The 17,845-nt window shown below is 35.1% G+C and overlaps 2 protein-coding genes across 11 annotated transcripts; both read left to right on the top strand.

Moving 5' to 3' along the window:
• Positions 1-2,054: 2,054 nt before the first annotated feature.
• On the top strand, positions 2,055-11,773 carry LOC132313633 (uncharacterized). Of its 10 annotated transcripts, none has more exons than XM_059812499.1 (10): positions 2,056-2,440; positions 2,869-2,932; positions 5,331-5,391; positions 5,751-6,584; positions 6,673-6,967; positions 7,266-7,475; positions 7,644-7,817; positions 9,923-10,123; positions 10,215-10,328; positions 11,161-11,773. In XM_059812499.1, coding segments are annotated over exons 3-10 (2,166 nt in total). In that variant the 5' UTR covers positions 2,056-2,440; positions 2,869-2,932; positions 5,331-5,389; the 3' UTR covers positions 11,497-11,773. The 10 variants fall into 10 exon arrangements, with proteins under 10 accessions (XP_059668478.1, XP_059668479.1, XP_059668476.1 ...); XM_059812502.1 differs by lacking the exon at positions 2,869-2,932 and adding an exon at positions 5,479-5,500; XM_059812495.1 differs by having other exon boundaries at positions 2,055-2,440; positions 5,331-6,584.
• Positions 11,774-12,749: 976 nt separating this feature from the next.
• On the top strand, positions 12,750-17,451 carry LOC132313636 (uncharacterized). Its single transcript, XM_059812505.1, has 5 exons — positions 12,750-13,652; positions 15,194-15,278; positions 15,389-15,558; positions 16,268-16,542; positions 17,151-17,451. The coding sequence occupies exons 1-5, from the start codon at positions 13,277-13,279 to the stop codon at positions 17,325-17,327; spliced, it is 1,083 nt and encodes a 360-aa protein (XP_059668488.1). The 5' UTR covers positions 12,750-13,276; the 3' UTR covers positions 17,328-17,451.
• The last annotated feature ends 394 nt before the right edge of the window (positions 17,452-17,845 follow it).

Raw genomic sequence — 17,845 nt, forward strand, 5'->3', positions numbered from 1 at the left:
TATATATGGCACAGAAAGACAAATAATATTTAGCAATGGATCATGCTGTCTCATTACAAAGCTAATTTCTAATTTTATTTTCGATCCTCTAACTGTTGGTCTTCTATTAAAAATTTAATTCCTTCTTTAATTATCTCCATTTTATTTTCTATAAATATCTCTGCATTAACTGTTAGGAATTTAATTCCTTCTTTAATTATCTTCAATTTTTTCTCCATAAACATTTCATATTTTGTCCGTGTAGACTTAAGAAAGGAAAAAAAAAAAAAACTTATGAGCTACTTATGCGTTTGATAGGTTTAATTGATTGTAAAATAAGAGATATTATCAAATAGAGTAAAGATAATACAAATATATGCAGATGATTTTATTAACATTCAGACTTCATTAACATCCATTTTCTACCATACAATTTAATTTTTTATTAAGATGATTTTATCATAAAAAATTATACAGAGAGTCTCAACAACCACTTTGGACTCCATTAACATTCATTCTCTATAATACAATTTGATTTTATTAAAATTTTATAATTAGGTATCATCACTAACAATTAATCAAATCTCTCTTTGCAATTACATGAAGGTATATGGTGTGTGAGGTCGGTAAGGAAGGTGGTATGAGATGAGTAGAGAAAAATTGAAGAGAGAGAGAAAAAAGAAAAAAAAAGGGGGGAGAGATTTTGGATAAGAAAAGTTATCACTTTAAATATTGTAACTTGACATATCTACATAAACAGCCACATGAATTAGGTTAGAGAAATTTGTTTATTTTTTCGATGCAAGTATCATTTTTTTTTTTGAAATAAAAAACATTTAAGGAAACATATATAGTAAGAATTTTCAGAAGGGGCATGTTTTACACATTTTCAAAAAACATATACATCTTATAGAAAAATATATATATAAAATAAGGGAAGGAAAAAAAAAAAAATTTCAAGAGGCGTGTGCCCCGGTCCTATACCGGCTAAAATTAGTTTTATATTCTTTCAATAAATTTTGACCATTTTAACATTTAAAAAAATAATAATATTTGATGAGAAATTAGTTGAATTATTATAGATAGAAAATAAGATTCAATTAAATTTGATGGAATGAAAAAATAATGATAGGAATAATTCATTTTGGAAGTAAAAAGGTATAGAAAATTATAAATTTTGATTCCATCATTTACTTGTGGTACACAAGAGTGACACGACATTAGTTGTTGACATGAGTGTATTGCATAAATGTTCATCAAAACACAAATTCAGAGCCAAAAAAAAAAAAAAAAAAAAAATCAAAACTGATAATTACGTATCTCTAATAAATTAAAAACATCCCTGTCCCGTTAATAAAAATCAGTTGGGCCCATTAGATAAAGTTGTTGAATCAAAATCATAACCATGACCAATTGAATGCTTTTGAAGACTTTAAGTACATTTTTCACCCAGCTTGGTATAGTATTACTACTTTATTACAAATGACAGTGATTTAGGTAAAATGCATACACATACAGCACCATCACTTGGAATAGACGTATTGATAATTACAGATTCCGCCAACGGTATAGACTTGATGACTTCCACCTAATACACATATCATATATGTCAAATAAAGATAAAAATATTAAAACATTGTAATTTTTGCTTAAGTTGGAATAAATGTAGGACCATAAGTGACTATTAATGTTTAGTATTCTGATTATTCAATGTTTAATCATTTTGTGAATTTCACAAAGTTTTTTTTTTTTTACCAATTGAATAACGGTTAAATTTTAGTTCTCATCAAACGCGTTTAAACAGTTAACGAACGTTGTATAATGGTACAATTAGTAAAAGACTAAAAATAATGATCGTGGTTTAGGTGGTATGCTTAAAATTAAAATTACTGTAGAAACTAACATTACTCGTGACGCGTAACGTAACCGGCAATTCCCGGTCATTGTCTCTCACCGACAACCACTTCCGGTCACCCCCACACACTCGAACCGTACGTACAGCTAATAATGACGCCCTCAAAATAACCGTTTTAAATGTAATCTTCGAGCACACTGGGAAACTGCCAAAAATATCATACCAATTAGTGAGCAAATACATCTCATTACCATCCCTGTAGAGGGAGAAAAACGCGCTGCTTGTCTAGAGAGAGAAAGTGACTGCTCAAAGCGAAACACACCCTATCAGTGAGATTTACTTTACACAGAGAGAGTGCGTGTTTATATATAGAGTTCGAATTTCGAGGACTGTGACTAGTCTACGGAGAGAGTCCACTCACTGGTGAGACTAGAGAGGAAGGAGAGTGTTTTTATATATATATATGTATAAGTTTGGATTTCGATGAATGTGATTAGATCAGAAGAAACTACGATAAACTTTTGGCTGATTGAAAATGGCGGAACACGAGGCTAGCGTCTGAGGCTTCTTCGATCTTTCGAAATTCCAAGTAGAGGAAAAGCTTTGGTAAGTTCAAGTTCTTTCTATGTATATTGCAGCTTTCCGATGCACTTTTTTTCTTTGTACTATACTCCAGTTATATATATATATATATATATATATTTTCTTTTTTTCTTTGTACTATACTTCATATCTATTTTTGTCGTCGAGTCTTATTTGGTCTTTTTCTTGGCGGTTTTGGTATCTAAGGATCGATAACATGAAATGCATTGTTTTTGGCTTGAAAATTTTATGATCTGGAATCAATTTCATGCCTAATTTGTCGTTTTCTCTAGAATTTTCGTTTTCTTTGCTTGGTTTTGTTCTCAATTTTGTCTCTCTCTCTCTCTCTTGCATACGTGTTCTGTTGCTGATGAATTTCAGGTTCATTTTGTTTATTTATTTTAATTGAGCTCATTAGCAGTTCTATTTTCCATTGATTACTTTGTTAATAGTTGCTTTTGGGGAGATCTGGTTTTTGTTGCCGTTCATTTGGGCCAGCATCAGAAAAGTCTGAAGGTAGGGGCTCTTCTGGTTGAGATTCAGATTTTTCCGTGTGTGAGAGTTTTGAGCTTGAGCTTGAATTTTCTCAAGTGGAATTAGATGCTTGTAGTTGGTTTCATTTATTGGCACGTGACCAGCACTTCAATATATTCATAACTCTATTAATGGTATGCATTGGAGTTACCTCTCAGCGCTTCCCATGTTGGCACCAATTGATATATTCTGTGGTTGGATCTGAGTAAGTGGCTCTGTAATTCTCTAAACCAATTGTTCTTCCATTGAATGGAAGGTCTCTTCTATAGGTTAGAAGGAAAAACTATTTAAATTGTATAAATATGAAATGAGCATAAATCTTTTAGTCGGTTATATATTCTTTTATTCATCTCCTCTTGTTGTACTGAGATATCCCAATTAATTCATTCCATTTGGGTGATTGATAAACTTGGATGGTTCTCTACTCTGTTCTGTTTTGTCTTATTTTTTTGCTATAGACGGTTTATCTTTTGTAATTGTAAAGTCTTAAAGTCTTCCTATATTAACTCGATTACCCATTTTTCTCTTCACATTCAATAACGATTTTTGTCATTCTTGGAAGATCCTTTATTTTCATAGATGGAATTTTGGAATGAAGTAACATACTCTATTTGACTCTCTGAACCCTTATTGAACACCTTTAATGCAAAAGAGTTCTGTATTTCACATTGTGGTGAACAAATTATTGTAGCTACTGGCCTCTCTATGTACCTTAGATGAGAAGAGATGCATTTTTATGCTTGCATGGACTTTTCATGAATTTTTATCGGATATATTAGGACTTTTTATGCTTGCATTGACTTATCATGAAATTTATCAGATATTATAGGACTAGAAGAGCATTTCAACTCTTGTTAAATAAGATTCTTGATTTAGTTAGGAGACAGGCAGTAAAAATTGGTAGAATATCTTTGATCTAGGGCTGTAAATGATTATGAGTTATGAGCCAAGCTCGAAATATTAACGAGCTTGTAACTGAGATTTAACATCGCTAGTGTATCTAGTGGATGATATAGAATGAGCTGATCTAGTCCCCATCTGCTACTTGATTCATCTTTGAAATCCAAGTGCTCATCATGACCTTATTGACCTAGTTCAAAGCTCAATGAAAAAGCTAATAAACTCCAAAATGGAGCGAGCTTGGTTTGTTAACTTCTTATATGTTGAACAAACCTTAAGTCAAGTCAATCTTGATCCAAGCTCGCGTAAACTGATTCGCCTTGAAGTAGTGAGTGAGTGGATTAGAGAGGAGTGTTGGGCACGGAGTGTTGTTATCTAGTTCCATGATTTTTTTATTTTATTTTAAAAAAAGTAGACTACAACACATGGAATGGTTTACCTGAACACATGCGACGAACCCTTGTTAACCAACCATTACATGATTGTGAAATATCCATTTAGTATTTCTTATGTATGCTTGTGATTTTTATTGTTGATTAAAAAGTCCATCATTTTAGCAAAGACCTTCCTTCCTTATTAGAGGTAAGAAACTCGAACAATCCAAGTAGTTAAGAAGATCCCAAGATGGGGATGTCTGTAATCTGTATGTCCATGGAGTTGTTGATATTGTTGAGTATGTGCCCTAAATCTATTACATATTCATGTATCAGTAATCATCCTGGTATTGAGGGGGTTATTGCTTGTCAAAATCATCTATTTGGTCTGGCATTTTTGTTCTCAAGAGTGTATTGGATTTGACTAGAAGTACATTTGGTATTTTCTTGTCATTCTTGCTCCAGATTATCTGTATTCGTTTTGGCACAAGCTTATTGGGTCTTAATGTTTTTTTCCATTTTTTTTTTTTTTTGGGGGGGGGGGGGGGGGGGGGGGGGGGGGGGCCTAAGTTATTGGGTTTTAATCTGCAATTTGAAATTTACATAATGGAAGCCTTCTCATCATCTTGTCCTTTCCATTTGTCATTTTGCTCTCTGAGCTGCATGAACACTCGTTTGTTTCCTGCTTGTGGCTCTTTATTTGTTGATTTTTTTTCCATAGTTGCTACTCATAGTCCCCTCCAAGGAATAGTTGAATTGTTTATTTGTTGATTTTTATCTATGTATTTTAAGGTGTAGTTGATGCTTGATGTGTTTCGGCAGAATTGTTTCAATGTATTGTTATTCTTGATATCACACTAATATGAGTTGAACCTTCAACAACCATGGTCTCTCTAATATGATTTGTACCTTCAACAACCATGGTCTCTTTTACTTACTTTCGGATGTCCGGTCTTTCCTCTATTAGCTTACACAACTATGAAATTGATACCAATTTGTATATGATATGATTAATGATCATTGACCTGCTATTCTGTTTCTGTTATATTTTATTTTTTTGCAGAACAAGCCTCTTTTTGTTGACCCCAAATGATTTTTTATTGCAGATTTATTAATTATATTGACATTTGTTTCGAGGACCAGAGGAAATTGTTCTGCCTGTTGAATGTGAGATTGGCCTCTCCTTCAAGGGCATTTTAAGAATTGTTGATTGTTGCTTTTCTTCCTTATCAAAGAATCTTCGTTTAATTGCAGTTCAAAAGGTGAAATATTTAAGGTATGAAGGATATTGACAAGAAGAAAAATCCAAACAATAATCAAATAAAACGTTCTGGTAGATCTGAAAGAAGAGATCATAAACTTCAACAAGAGGATAAACGCAAAAATTTGAATGCAAAAGAAAGTAAATCTAAAACTTCAAATGCTAAATCAGACTACAGTGTCTTAGTAAGTGATTCAAACACTGGCACAGAGCCCTCTGAAGTTTATCAAAACATGGTTATACATTACGCAGATGATGTCTACAGGTTTGAGGAGGCATCTCAAAATTCAAAAACCCATGAAATGGTTGACAAAGAGACTAAGGATGAAATAAATGATCATTCTAGTGATTCGGAGAAAGAACCTAAACAAGGAAGGGAAGAAGAATCTGAGGCTGAGACGGTAAAAGATTCTGCATCATCTCAAGGGGATTCACAAACAGCTGAGGAAGAGAATAATTCAAGAATTCCCAAAAGGCTTGCAAAAAAGGATTCCTCTGAGCGCCGTCCCCATTCATCAAGAGTGAACTCTGATCGGGGAACAAATAATTCACATATCAAGGCATCACATAACACTCCAAAGAAGGCCTCAAAAATCAATAGTGGGTCCTCTAAAGCAACTGCAAGTAATATACCTGATAACAGCTCAAGAAATATGGAAGTCCCTCCAAAACCTTCATCAGAATCCTCTGAAGGGTTAGATGACAAGCCTCTTGAAGAGGCAAAGGAAGTAGATATTTTGGATGGGGCCTCAACTGGTGCTCGGAGTGTTGGAAGTGACAACGAAACAGCCAATGCGGAAGAAAATGGTGAGCATGAAGACAAGGAAGCTGTAGATCAAAAGATTGAAGAAATGGAAACAAGAATTGGGAAACTTGAAGAGGAGTTGAGAGAAGTTGCTGCTCTTGAAATTTCACTCTATTCTGTGGTACCAGAGCATGGTAGCTCAGCACATAAGGTGCACACTCCTGCCAGGCGCCTTTCTAGACTTTATATTCATGCTTGCAAATATTGGTCTCAAGACAAGCGGGCCACAGTTGCTAGAAACACTGTATCAGGGCTTGTGTTGATTGCCAAGTCTTGTGGCAATGATGTTCCAAGGTAAGAAAAATATCATGACTTTGGGTGGAGGTTTTTGTTTTAGTTTTCTTTTGTTGTACTGATATGTATTTTCTTTCTGTTGATCAAGGTTGACTTTCTGGTTGTCAAACGCTGTTGTACTGAGGGAAATTATCTCTCTAGCATTTGGCAATTCATGTCAATCAAATTCTGTTACAAGGATTTTTGAAGTAAATGGCGGAGAAAAGAAAGACTTAGGGAAACCTTCACTGAAATGGAAGGGTGGTTATGGCAGTAGACAAACAACTAAAAAAGGTTTTATGCAGTTCATTGATGATTGGCAAGAGACGAGAACCTTCACAGCTGCACTCGAGAAAGTTGAATCCTGGATTTTCTCTCGGATAGTCGAGTCAATATGGTGGCAGGTGAACAACATTATAATTTCATTAGATTCAAATAATTAAATGATAAGGCCCACGATGTCGTGGTTAAAATGAAATATGTAGGTATTTAAGATATATAACCCTGATCAATTTATTAACTTCAAAAGTGAAATAAAATTCGAAAAGTTCAATATGCTACAGGTTTATTTAAGGTTAAATCTTCATATAAATTTTTTACTACAGGTTTATGTTAGGTTGAATTTTCACATATAATTTTTACTATGTGTGGCTTGCTGTGATTTCCTTTTTTGTGCTGACTAACTTCTTCTGCTCGGTTCAGACCTTAACTCCTAATATGCAATCTCCGGATGAGGATTTGAATACTAATAAAACCCCTTCGAGGTTACTGGGACCTGCGTTGGGTGATCAGCAGCAAGGCAGCTTTTCTATTAACCTATGGAGAGATGCTTTCCAAGATGCTTTTAAAAGACTTTGTCCTGTTCGAGCAGGGGGGCACGAATGTGGTTGCTTGCCTATTTTGGCAAGAATGGTATGCAATATTCAACTTCTCATCCACTGTTTTCAGCTTCAATTTGTTTTGCATATGGAAGATTAGCTCAATCACCAAAAAAATTCCATATTTTTTTTCTTTTAGCAGGTTATTAGTTCATCACTTTTTTCGTTCTGTTGTTAAATTAAATCTTTTATCTGTAATTAGGTCATGGAACAGTGTGTTACCAGACTTGATGTGGCCATGTTCAATGCTATTCTGCGTGAGTCCGTCCATGAAATCCCAACTGATCCTGTATCAGATCCTATACTCGATTCCAGGGTTTTGCCTATTCCGGCTGGTGATTTGAGCTTCGGATCTGGTGCACAGCTAAAAAATTCTGTATGTAACATACTCAACTTCTGGGCATAAATGAAACATATTCACTTCATTGTCATTAGTCCTCTCATTTTATTAGAAAGCCTAAATGAAATTGTTTCTACTTAATTTGTGAATAATCTAGCCATCTCACCTACGGCTTTTATAGAGGGGGCAGGAAAATATAGTTTCAGTTGAAATGTTGAATTATCAGGTCCTGGAAAGTCATTATGAGGTATGGCTACAAATTCCAGTTGCATTGTTATACATTATACACTATTCATTTTGGACAAAAATGGAGGAAGCAACTCCCAAAAAAAGAAAAATAAAATAAAAAAATCTGCTGGCACATATGAAGAACAAGACTTATTTAGGGGGAAAATTATTCCCTCTGGAACAGTTGGAAAAAAATTAGGCTGCAGATCATGTACGTTGGAGATCATCATTTCCCTCCATTTTACATAGCCAATTGAACCAGAAACTATCAAGTTGGAATGAATTCCAACTTAACAAATGGAGCCTTGTATGAGTTAGGGAAAAAAAATGTCGAATGGGGAATAACTTCTAGATGGTCTTCATTTGTTTCTAGGAAAGTCATTTTGTGCCTAAAATTGAAAGTTATTTTCCTTGCAGTAAAGCAACCATATTATTCGATATGTGTCATTGTCCTTTTAAATTTTGCAAAATCACATCAGAGTTTTCCATTTTCTTTCCCAACATGCAGAGAAGCATATCAACCACTTTAGCTTGTCATTGTTAATGGACTTCATCTCTGTCACATATAGCAGCTAGAGGAAGTATTTTATCATATTTTCCGGTGCACAAACCAATAAGGAGAAATAATTCATCACATCATGCACATGGTTAGACTGTAAAGTGTAAATTGAACACAAATCACCATGCCATGAGTTTCTTCTGCAGGTAGGTTGTTGGGTCTCCTCATGAGCAAGGTATATATTACAGGGGAAGTCCAGCATTTAGTTATTTAGTGCTAGTGTAGTACTATTGTCAAATCAGTTTTACAGTGGTGCAACAGAGCTCCCTTTTGCATGATGTAATAACTTCTACTGAATTATTATTATTCTTGCTTAACTTGCTTCCTAACAATCATCTGTCTTCTTTTTTAGTTTCTTAAATGCTTATACCTTTACATGTTAAAGCAAAATATTTTTTTAGGGAAACAAATTTGTAAAAAAAAAAAAAAAAAGCTTTTTGCCTCCTCTCCTCCCACTTTTAGGAGGAAAGAATATGGTCAAAAGTTAGCTCCCCCACACCAACCCCGGGGAAAAAAAAAAAAAAAAAAAAAAAAAAAAAAAAGGAAAAAAGCTCTTCCAAAGAACTATGGAAATACCATCTTTCCCTCCTCTTCTTTGTCCACTCGTTGGATCTCATATGGTCAAAGTCGTCATACTATGAAATGTAAATTGATAATACATGCACCATGTCGTGAGTTTCTTCAGTAAGGTAGGTGGTTGTTTTCCTCATGAGTGGGGTAGATATGTCCAAGCTCTCTTCGATTTGAAGGATTGAAGAGTCATTCCTGGGTAACCTAAAACTCTTCCCTCCTACTGGTAAAATCAAAAGGAGGCATCTGGATTTTCAAAGATGATATTTGTTCAATTATTGTCTACTATAAGGTACCTGTTCATGCATTAAATGTGGTTTAAAAGAGGGGGCTTTCTCCCCCAGCCTACCCCAAAGATTTTTTTTTTTTTGGGGGGGGGGGGGGGGGGGGGGGGGGGGGAGAAACAGCAACAGGAACAAAGAAATAAGAATCATGGCTCCTAATGGAAGTTCCCCCTTTATTATGTAGCAAATCCAAAAATTTATTCCACACATTCATGCCAATATCCAATCCATACCCATTTAAGTGGCAATGGTTCAGATATGACCCTTCAAATGCGATATTAGAAAAATGGAGAATGAACTCATTACTGTGATGATTTCTGAATACATCATCAATTGTAGGTCTTATCAAACTCAGTAAAAATGTAGAAAAAGTTGGGTGTTCAAAGCTGACCTTGACCAAGATACCCTATGACATTGAAATGATATTGGGATATTGATACTTTTGTATTTGTAGTCATGCGTACAAGTGTTATAACACAAGGAAGCTACTACCTTTGCAGGTTGGCAATTGGTCTAGATGGCTTACTGATCTGTTTGGCATGGATGCTGATGATGCTCTGAAAGAGGGTGAGCACAGCGGGGAGGATGCTGACAAGCAGGGTGGAGATGCTGAACCAAAATGCTTCCATCTTCTTAATGCCCTGAGTGATCTTTTGATGCTTCCAAAAGACATGCTCATTGACCGGTCAATCAGAGCAGAGGTCCACTTGATAATTTCAACACATTTATGTTAAAACACATGGCATTCATGTTCCCTTGGCAATCCTCTGATTTCATTCATCATGTTTGTAGGTATGTCCATCAATTAGTCTTCCGCTGATTAAACGTATACTCTGCAACTTTACTCCAGATGAGTTTTGCCCAGATCCTGTCCCCGGCGCTGTGCTAGAGGCAGTAAATGCTGAGGTATTACCTTTGTTACCTTTCAAACCTCTCTCAACTGTGATAAAAATGTACAATATCATTTCAGCTTTGCACTTATCTTAGTAGGTTCTAGAGCTTTTCAACTTAGGTCACTGTCCACTAGAGGAAAAAAACTTTTGCTGGGAATGTTGGAAATATATGTCAGTTCAGTGATAACATAAAGTATGTCAATTAAGGAAAGCCTTAGATCCCAATAAAGCCACTTGGTGCAAATAAACCCAAATACTAGGTTCAATATAGTCTATCCCTCCCAGCATCCTTGAAGGGTCATTCCACATCTCCATAAAGCAATATCTGGAGCGATATTAAAAATTACTTCTCTTAGAAGAACATGAATGCTTCTGATATTTAGTTTTATCTATGTTTTATCATATTCTCTTAGAAGAATATGATAGGCATCATTTGTTTGATCAAAATGATCTGATCATGTTAGCTTTTCTCAGTGTAGTTCTATTAAGTGTGATCTGTTTTTATGGCAATAGATTCCGATATGTAGTTAGCAATGTGTGTACAGGGTAGAGATGCTTATAGAGGCTCAAATATGCAGAGTTGAAATTTTCCTCATAAATGACATGCTCAATGACATGGTACCAAATAACAACGAATTTTTTTTTTTTTTCGAGGTTCATGCCTAACCTCTATTATTATACTGGCGAAATCTTGTATTATGTAACAGTGAAATAATGAAGAAAATACAAATAATGGCCTTCTGAATGGAAACGTAATAGACTTGTATTAAATATATCCTCATGGAAATTTTAAGATATGGAATACTGCTTTTAAACTCCGAGGTATGTTTTTTCCATTTGTTCAGTGTATTATAGAGCGCAGATTGTCGGGAGTCTCCTCCAGTAGCTTCCCTTATAATGCTGCTCCGGTTGTCTACACCCCTCCTTCACCTTCGGATGTGGCAGAGAAAGTTGCTGATGCAGGAGGGAAATCTCATTTGGCTAGGAATGCATCTGTTATTCAGAGGAAGGGATATACCAGTGATGAAGAACTGGAGGAATTGGATTCTCCTCTAACATCCATCATCGACAAGTTGCCATCATCTCCAACTCTAGCTGCCAATGGAAATGGGAAACACAGGGACCAAACAAGTTACATTGGTGCAAATGCAAGGTATGAACTCCTCCGCGAAGTCTGGTAGCATGAACTCCTTGAAGTATGGTTAGTGTTAGTGCTACTGCCAATTTTATGTATATCAATGGTTTTTGTATGAAAGAAAAAGTGAATAGGAGGTGAAGAATAGTGAAAATTGCAAGGAAAAAAAAATGAGGGACAGTTTTAGCATATTCTCAAATATTGCCCAAAGCTATAAGTTCTCTTGTATATTTTATTGTCTGTATTGACAGTTGAAAAAACTCCATTGCTTGTAATAAATGTATTCTCATTTTCTGAAGGCAGTATGATTTCTTTCTTTCCCACTTCTCTGTCAAACTATCCAAACACTCCATGATTTGCTTATTAGTTAATTATTCAGATATGTGTAAGCGAATGTTTTAGATTCCTAACTCAACGATTTGTTTGTTGAGCTTCAATTAATCACAACCCTTAATTATTATAGGCTTTACCTTGGGTGTTTTGGCCTTCACAAGACGGGTAGATACAACGGAAAATGAGTCGACAGTGGAATGATTTTGTAACGCCGAATGCGCAAGCACAAACATTTGCACTATATTTGCAAAAGTTACCTGACGAAATGTAACATGGTGAAATATATAATTGTTGCATAAGCAATGTAAAGACACGGAAAGAGCACACCATGATCCGGTTCGTTTTCAATGAGCTACATGTCGAGTATTCTCATATCATCAAATTCTGGATCGTGCGTTAATATTTAAACACGCGGTTAACAATTTCGTGGATAATCATATAGAATAATAGAAACAAAGAAATTTTGTTGGGTGAGACTTGGACTCACGACTATGGGTTTAGTTAACGGGCTTAGGCCCAAACGTATAACAATTATTGGTTGAGACGATAATTGTTAAAACATTATTTATCACTTTTTGTTCTTTTTTTTTTTTTTTTTTTTTTTTTTTTTTTTTTTTTTTCAATTACGCATTTACCAAACAATCTTACAAAAACCAAAAGGCATACCACCTCTACAAATATTTAACATAACTATATATAACAAAATATGTAGAATTATTGAAACAATTAGCATAATATATATAAGAGTACTATCTTTGATAAAAATTATTCGTAGAAGTCTTAATATAGTGAATTGGGGGAGTTAATTGTCTGGAAAAAGGATAAAAAAAAAAAAAAATCCTCACAAGTTTAGAGGACTTTATATAATCTTTAAAAGTGACTGTGACACGCAGAAACAAAATCTTATCCTCTATTTTTGGGCCAACCTATCATTGTACTAAAATAATAGTAAAAGGGTTTTCCGAGGTGGCACAATCCACCGTGTCACAGCAGTTTCTTTCTCTTCTCCGCCCACAGTTCTTTTTAATTGGTTTGAGAAATTGAGATGCCAATGCTCTCTCTCTCATGTATATCGACCCTCTTCTATTCGCACACCTACTCTTCTTCTGTTCATCTTTGTAATCATTTTATCCCAGTATTGTAATGATTTTTGAATGTTCATCAATCTTTTTTTTCTTTACCCATGTTTAAATCTTTTAGAGCGACTATGTCTCATCAGATCTAATTGGTCATTGCAAATCAATATTCTTGTCCGCTTCTTTTTTTTGCTACCGTTGAAGAATTCGATCTAATTTTCCTTCTTGGATCATTGGGACTCTGGGTTTTTGTGCACAAATTAGGATTGTCGTTTTTGGGTGAAAATTATATCTCTATACAGCTTTATCTACTATATTCTTATCTGGGTTTCTTTCAACTTGATACAAAAACTGATTGAAAATCCCAATTTTTTTCTGTGATTTTTGGGTGTTTGATTTGGGGTGTCTGTCTGAAATATGGTTACAGTGAATGTTGGGATGCTCCATTATGTGTTGGATCATGTATATGGTGCATTTGTTCACAGAACAAAGATAACTCCGCCATTCTTTTCAAGAGGATGGGGTGGTTCAAAGCTCGATCTATTGGAGAGATTGATCAAGCAGCTATTCCCTGATTTTGAAGGCCAAAGCTGGCCACCCAATTTGGTCCAACCCACCTGGAGAACAGTCTGGGAAACCAAGACTGCTTGTTTGAAAGAAGGTGTTTTTAGGACTCCTTGTGATGAACAGCTTCTCAGTGCATTGCCTCCTGAGAGTCACAATGCTAGGGTTGCTTTCCTCGTCCCTAAATTTGTGCCGCCGCAGAAGATGGCCTGCGTGGTTCATCTTGCAGGTAACACGGTAAATCTTTAGATTATAGCTGCATTGGAAATTGGATTATTTTTGTACTTTCATTTATTTATTTTTTAGATCTGCTATATTGTAAGTCAACTAATTGATAGATAGATACTCAGAATTTGGGCTTTTTACTTACTCTGCATTATCATGGGAATTTGATTGAGGTAGGTGTTTGTATTGTTTGTTCGTGAATTTGTTTCTTAAAAGGAGTTTAATGTTAATTCGTTATATTGTAAATGATCTATTTCTATCTGTTTTATAAGTTGGTGTTTTAGAATATTTAGATTTTCATACAAACGGTTGAAAATTTGAAGTTCGGGATTAATTTTCTGTCTGCAGGTTTTATGTGATAATTTAACTGAGGCGTTCATTTATTATTAGCTTGCTTATTTGCCTGGACAGAAATTCAAATTTTGATGTGTAACATGGTAAAGCATTAGCTTCTACCAGTCTTGATAGATTGTTTCTAAACTAAGGTCTGGATTATCATTCCATAATTATAAAATTGAAGTTCCAACAAAATGAATGTAAGCATTGAAACTTTTATTACCTATTTATTTTCAACAGGGAGCTCAAATGAGTTTATTAGTTTTTGTGTAATTTGTTAGCTTTACTTGTTGGACCTTGGTAGAAAGATGGGGAAATTAGTAAATCTTTAGCATCTCTCCTGTTTGAGAGGTGGATTTATAAATTGGTCGTATTTCGTACCTTTTTTTTGGGAAGACAAAGTTGATTGCCAGTCGATTGTTAGAAAATGAATGACTTACAAATTTTCAGTATAAGTTTATTGTTTCTGGTTTCTCTAGTTTGTAATGAGTCAATGACTTAAACTCAGTCCCTTCATGTTCAGCGTGTTAATTTTTTTCACATAATTGGTGCCTAGAGAATGCATGTTAACTACACTGAGAGCAAGGGTTAACTAAGAATCTAAGATGATCCTTGAAATCAACATGCCATATTGGTAAGTGAGATGTTATGAGTGCTAACATGGGATGAGGTTATTAATAATGATTTTAAAATTTTAAATATAGTAGGTGAACTAGCATGTAGTAGTAAAGTTTCAAGAGAGATAATTTATGTGGCCAACCCCAATTATGCAGGATTAAGGCAAGGATGATGATGATGTTATGAGTGCTAAGTTGTATGACCTAAAACTGAAGGCCATATTCAAATAGATTCCATTTACATAGCTAGGCATTAAAATTTGTTCAATCTATCTCCAATTATGTTTTAGCCCTTTGATGTGTGGAAATTAAATTGTCCCATTGCTTTTTTTTTTTTTAGAATGTTGGGGGCATAATACCTAGTATAAAGGGTAACTTGCATGAGCTCCTACCCAGTCGGAAGCAAAGATTGCTTATAAATGAAAATGAACATGGAGATTGGGAAGCTTTGTAGCAAGATTGATAAATTTTTAAGCATGATAGCTTCTACAACTATTTATTACATCAAATTTGCAATCTCAAGTTTTAAGATATTGCTCTCTACAATGTCAAGCTAAAGCAATTTTGATACAATAAAGAGCTCTTCTTTCAGGCACCGGGGACCATACGTTTGAGCGGAGATTGCGTCTTGGTGGACCATTGTTGAAGGAAAACATAGCAACCATGGTGCTTGAGAGGTGAGGGGCCAATTTTACAATGTTAGCTGCTTTTTCAAGGTCAAAGCAACTTCTAATATACTCCATGTAATCTTTGTGGTTTCTGATTTAAAATTGGATACATTTTGCAGTCCTTTTTACGGACGAAGGCGTCCAGTGCTGCAGCGTGGTTGTAAACTCTTGTGTGTTAGTGACTTGCTGTTATTGGGAAGAGTTACCATTGAAGAGGCTCGTAGTCTTTTGTATTGGTTAGACTCCGAGGCAGGTTTTGGCAAGATGGGTGTTTGCGGACTTAGCATGGGTAAAAACTCAAACCTTCTCCTTGATTGTAAAGGCCAATTAAAAAAAAAATGGAGTTATTTCTGCAACTTGAAATCTGGATTTTACATGCGTGCTTCTCGTTGCTCCAGAAATGGATTTGCTTTAAAAGCTAAACCTATATATATATATATATATGAATTTCAACTCTCAATATTTTCTTCTTGAATGGAATTACAACTTTTCATATATATATTTTTTTCTTAAATGCAATTATTAATGGAGTTAGAATCATGTTCCAATCAGTGAAGCTCATACATATATGACTATTAATTATTTGTTTGGTAAAGTGAAAGACATATGCAACCTTTTAGAAAGAGGGAGGTTGGTTTAAATGGTGCCTCATTTGGCAATGATCTTTGCTAATAGGAGCTCTCTCTCTTGAGCAGTTTTGTGAATTGCATGCCAACATAGGTCTTCGTGGTAGTTTTGTCTAGGTTTGAGTTCTGCTAGATGGTTGTCTTAGATTTTCCCTCTGTTGCTATTCTTTCTTTGGATGGAGTCTCCTCCTCTACATCTATTCTCTTTCCTTGTGATATATATATATATGTATATACTCTTTTGTTAATTAGGGAATAGAAATGGTAAAGATGCAGAAAGTGAAATGTGGATATTTTTGTCATATACAAGCATTTTAACACATGCGCAGAATAAATTTTACTCCCAAAATTTGATGCTTCTATGGTATTTAGGCGGAGTACATGCTGCTATGGTTGGATCTCTGCACCCCACCCCTATTGCTACTCTCCCATTTCTCTCTCCCCACTCTGCTGTTGTGGCATTCTGTGAAGGGATATTAAAGCATGCCACTGCATGGGAGGCATTGAGAGAGGATCTTACCCTGCAGGAGGCTGCAATGACGCTCGAGGAAGTAAAAGAGCGGATGCGAAATGTGTTGTCTCTCACAGATGTCACACGCTTTCCAATTCCCAAAAATCCCCAGGCTGTTATATTTGTTGCTGCTACTGTAAGTACCAGATTACAGTTTATCATAAGAATTTTAATTGGAGAAGAATAATAGTTGTTGGACAGTTTATCTATAACCATTTATACCAAAATTCTATTTTCTTTAATAATTTTGATGCTACCATTATTTCATTATTGTAAAAAAATGCATATTCTTAAAGTTGGTTTGAGTTACACTCCTCAATTCTTCCACACACACAAAACATTTTTTGAACTTAAATTTCACTAACTTCTAACAGTTTTTTATGTAATGCATGGAAAGAAATCGTCCAAATGTTTCTTGGAGAGACCGATTTTCTCTTCTTATATTTAACTTTGTTAATTGTGATTTGTTCTATTAAAGTCTCCTATCTGAGCTTTAGGCTCTCAAAATCATGTGATTTATACTTTATGGACAATGAAGGATCTTTTAAGGGCACTATACTTTTCTCTACATTAAACTCCTATGTTAATTGAGTGAGTGTTTTGCCAGTGTGGACTGGTATTTTGTTGATAAACCAAGTATTTCATTTGGACTCGGATGCGATGTCTGCCCGTTTTCCCTTTATCAAAAATTCTGTTTTGTAACAAAGACTTTATAATTGTTGTTTAACAACAATGTTTTTTCAGGATGATGGATACATCCCAAAACACTCTGTGCTGGAGCTTCAAAGAGCTTGGCCAGGCTCGGAAGTGAGGTGGGTCACTGGCGGGCACGTCTCATCATTCCTCCTCCACAATGGTGAGTTCCGCAAGGCAATTGTCGACGGGCTCAACAGATTACAGTGGAAGGAGTCTCCCTTGTGAAGAAGTGACGCATTAACTCGCTTGGTATTCTTTTTCACCTCTAATTATTTTCACTTCAATCTGTAGAGTGGATTATTGCTGATGTCTCAAAAAAAAAAAAAAAAAAAAAAAAAAAAAAAAACAACCCCAAATAAGAAATGAGAAAAGGGGTTGTGTAACTTTCTGCATGTTCATTCTTTTCTAAACTTGGTTGGCTTTAACGGTAGTTACGGATTCAATTGCTGCAGCTCATAAAATGGTTCACTCATTTTAGCATATATGTTAAGTGAAAGAGCACTTGTATTCTTTATATGGTTTATGCCAAGTGCTCTTAGCATGGAACAGTTAATTTTTTAAGTGCAATAATTAGCATAACGGTATGGTTGCGTTGCTCTGTTGGGACTTGGTTCAAAACAGGAGGAAACAGCCTCCACGTATGTGGAGATGAAACTGCGTTCATCTTACCCTATTTTAGATTCTGCAATGAAGAGAATCTCATGCACTTGACTAAAACATTTTTTAGTTGATATAAACTATGA

This window comes from Cornus florida, unplaced genomic scaffold (assembly GCF_030987335.1).
Source record: "Cornus florida cultivar Cherokee Brave unplaced genomic scaffold, ASM3098733v1 CherokeeBrave_3.0.0_Hap2_Chr06, whole genome shotgun sequence".
NCBI classification, from domain to species: Eukaryota; Viridiplantae; Streptophyta; class Magnoliopsida; order Cornales; family Cornaceae; genus Cornus; species Cornus florida.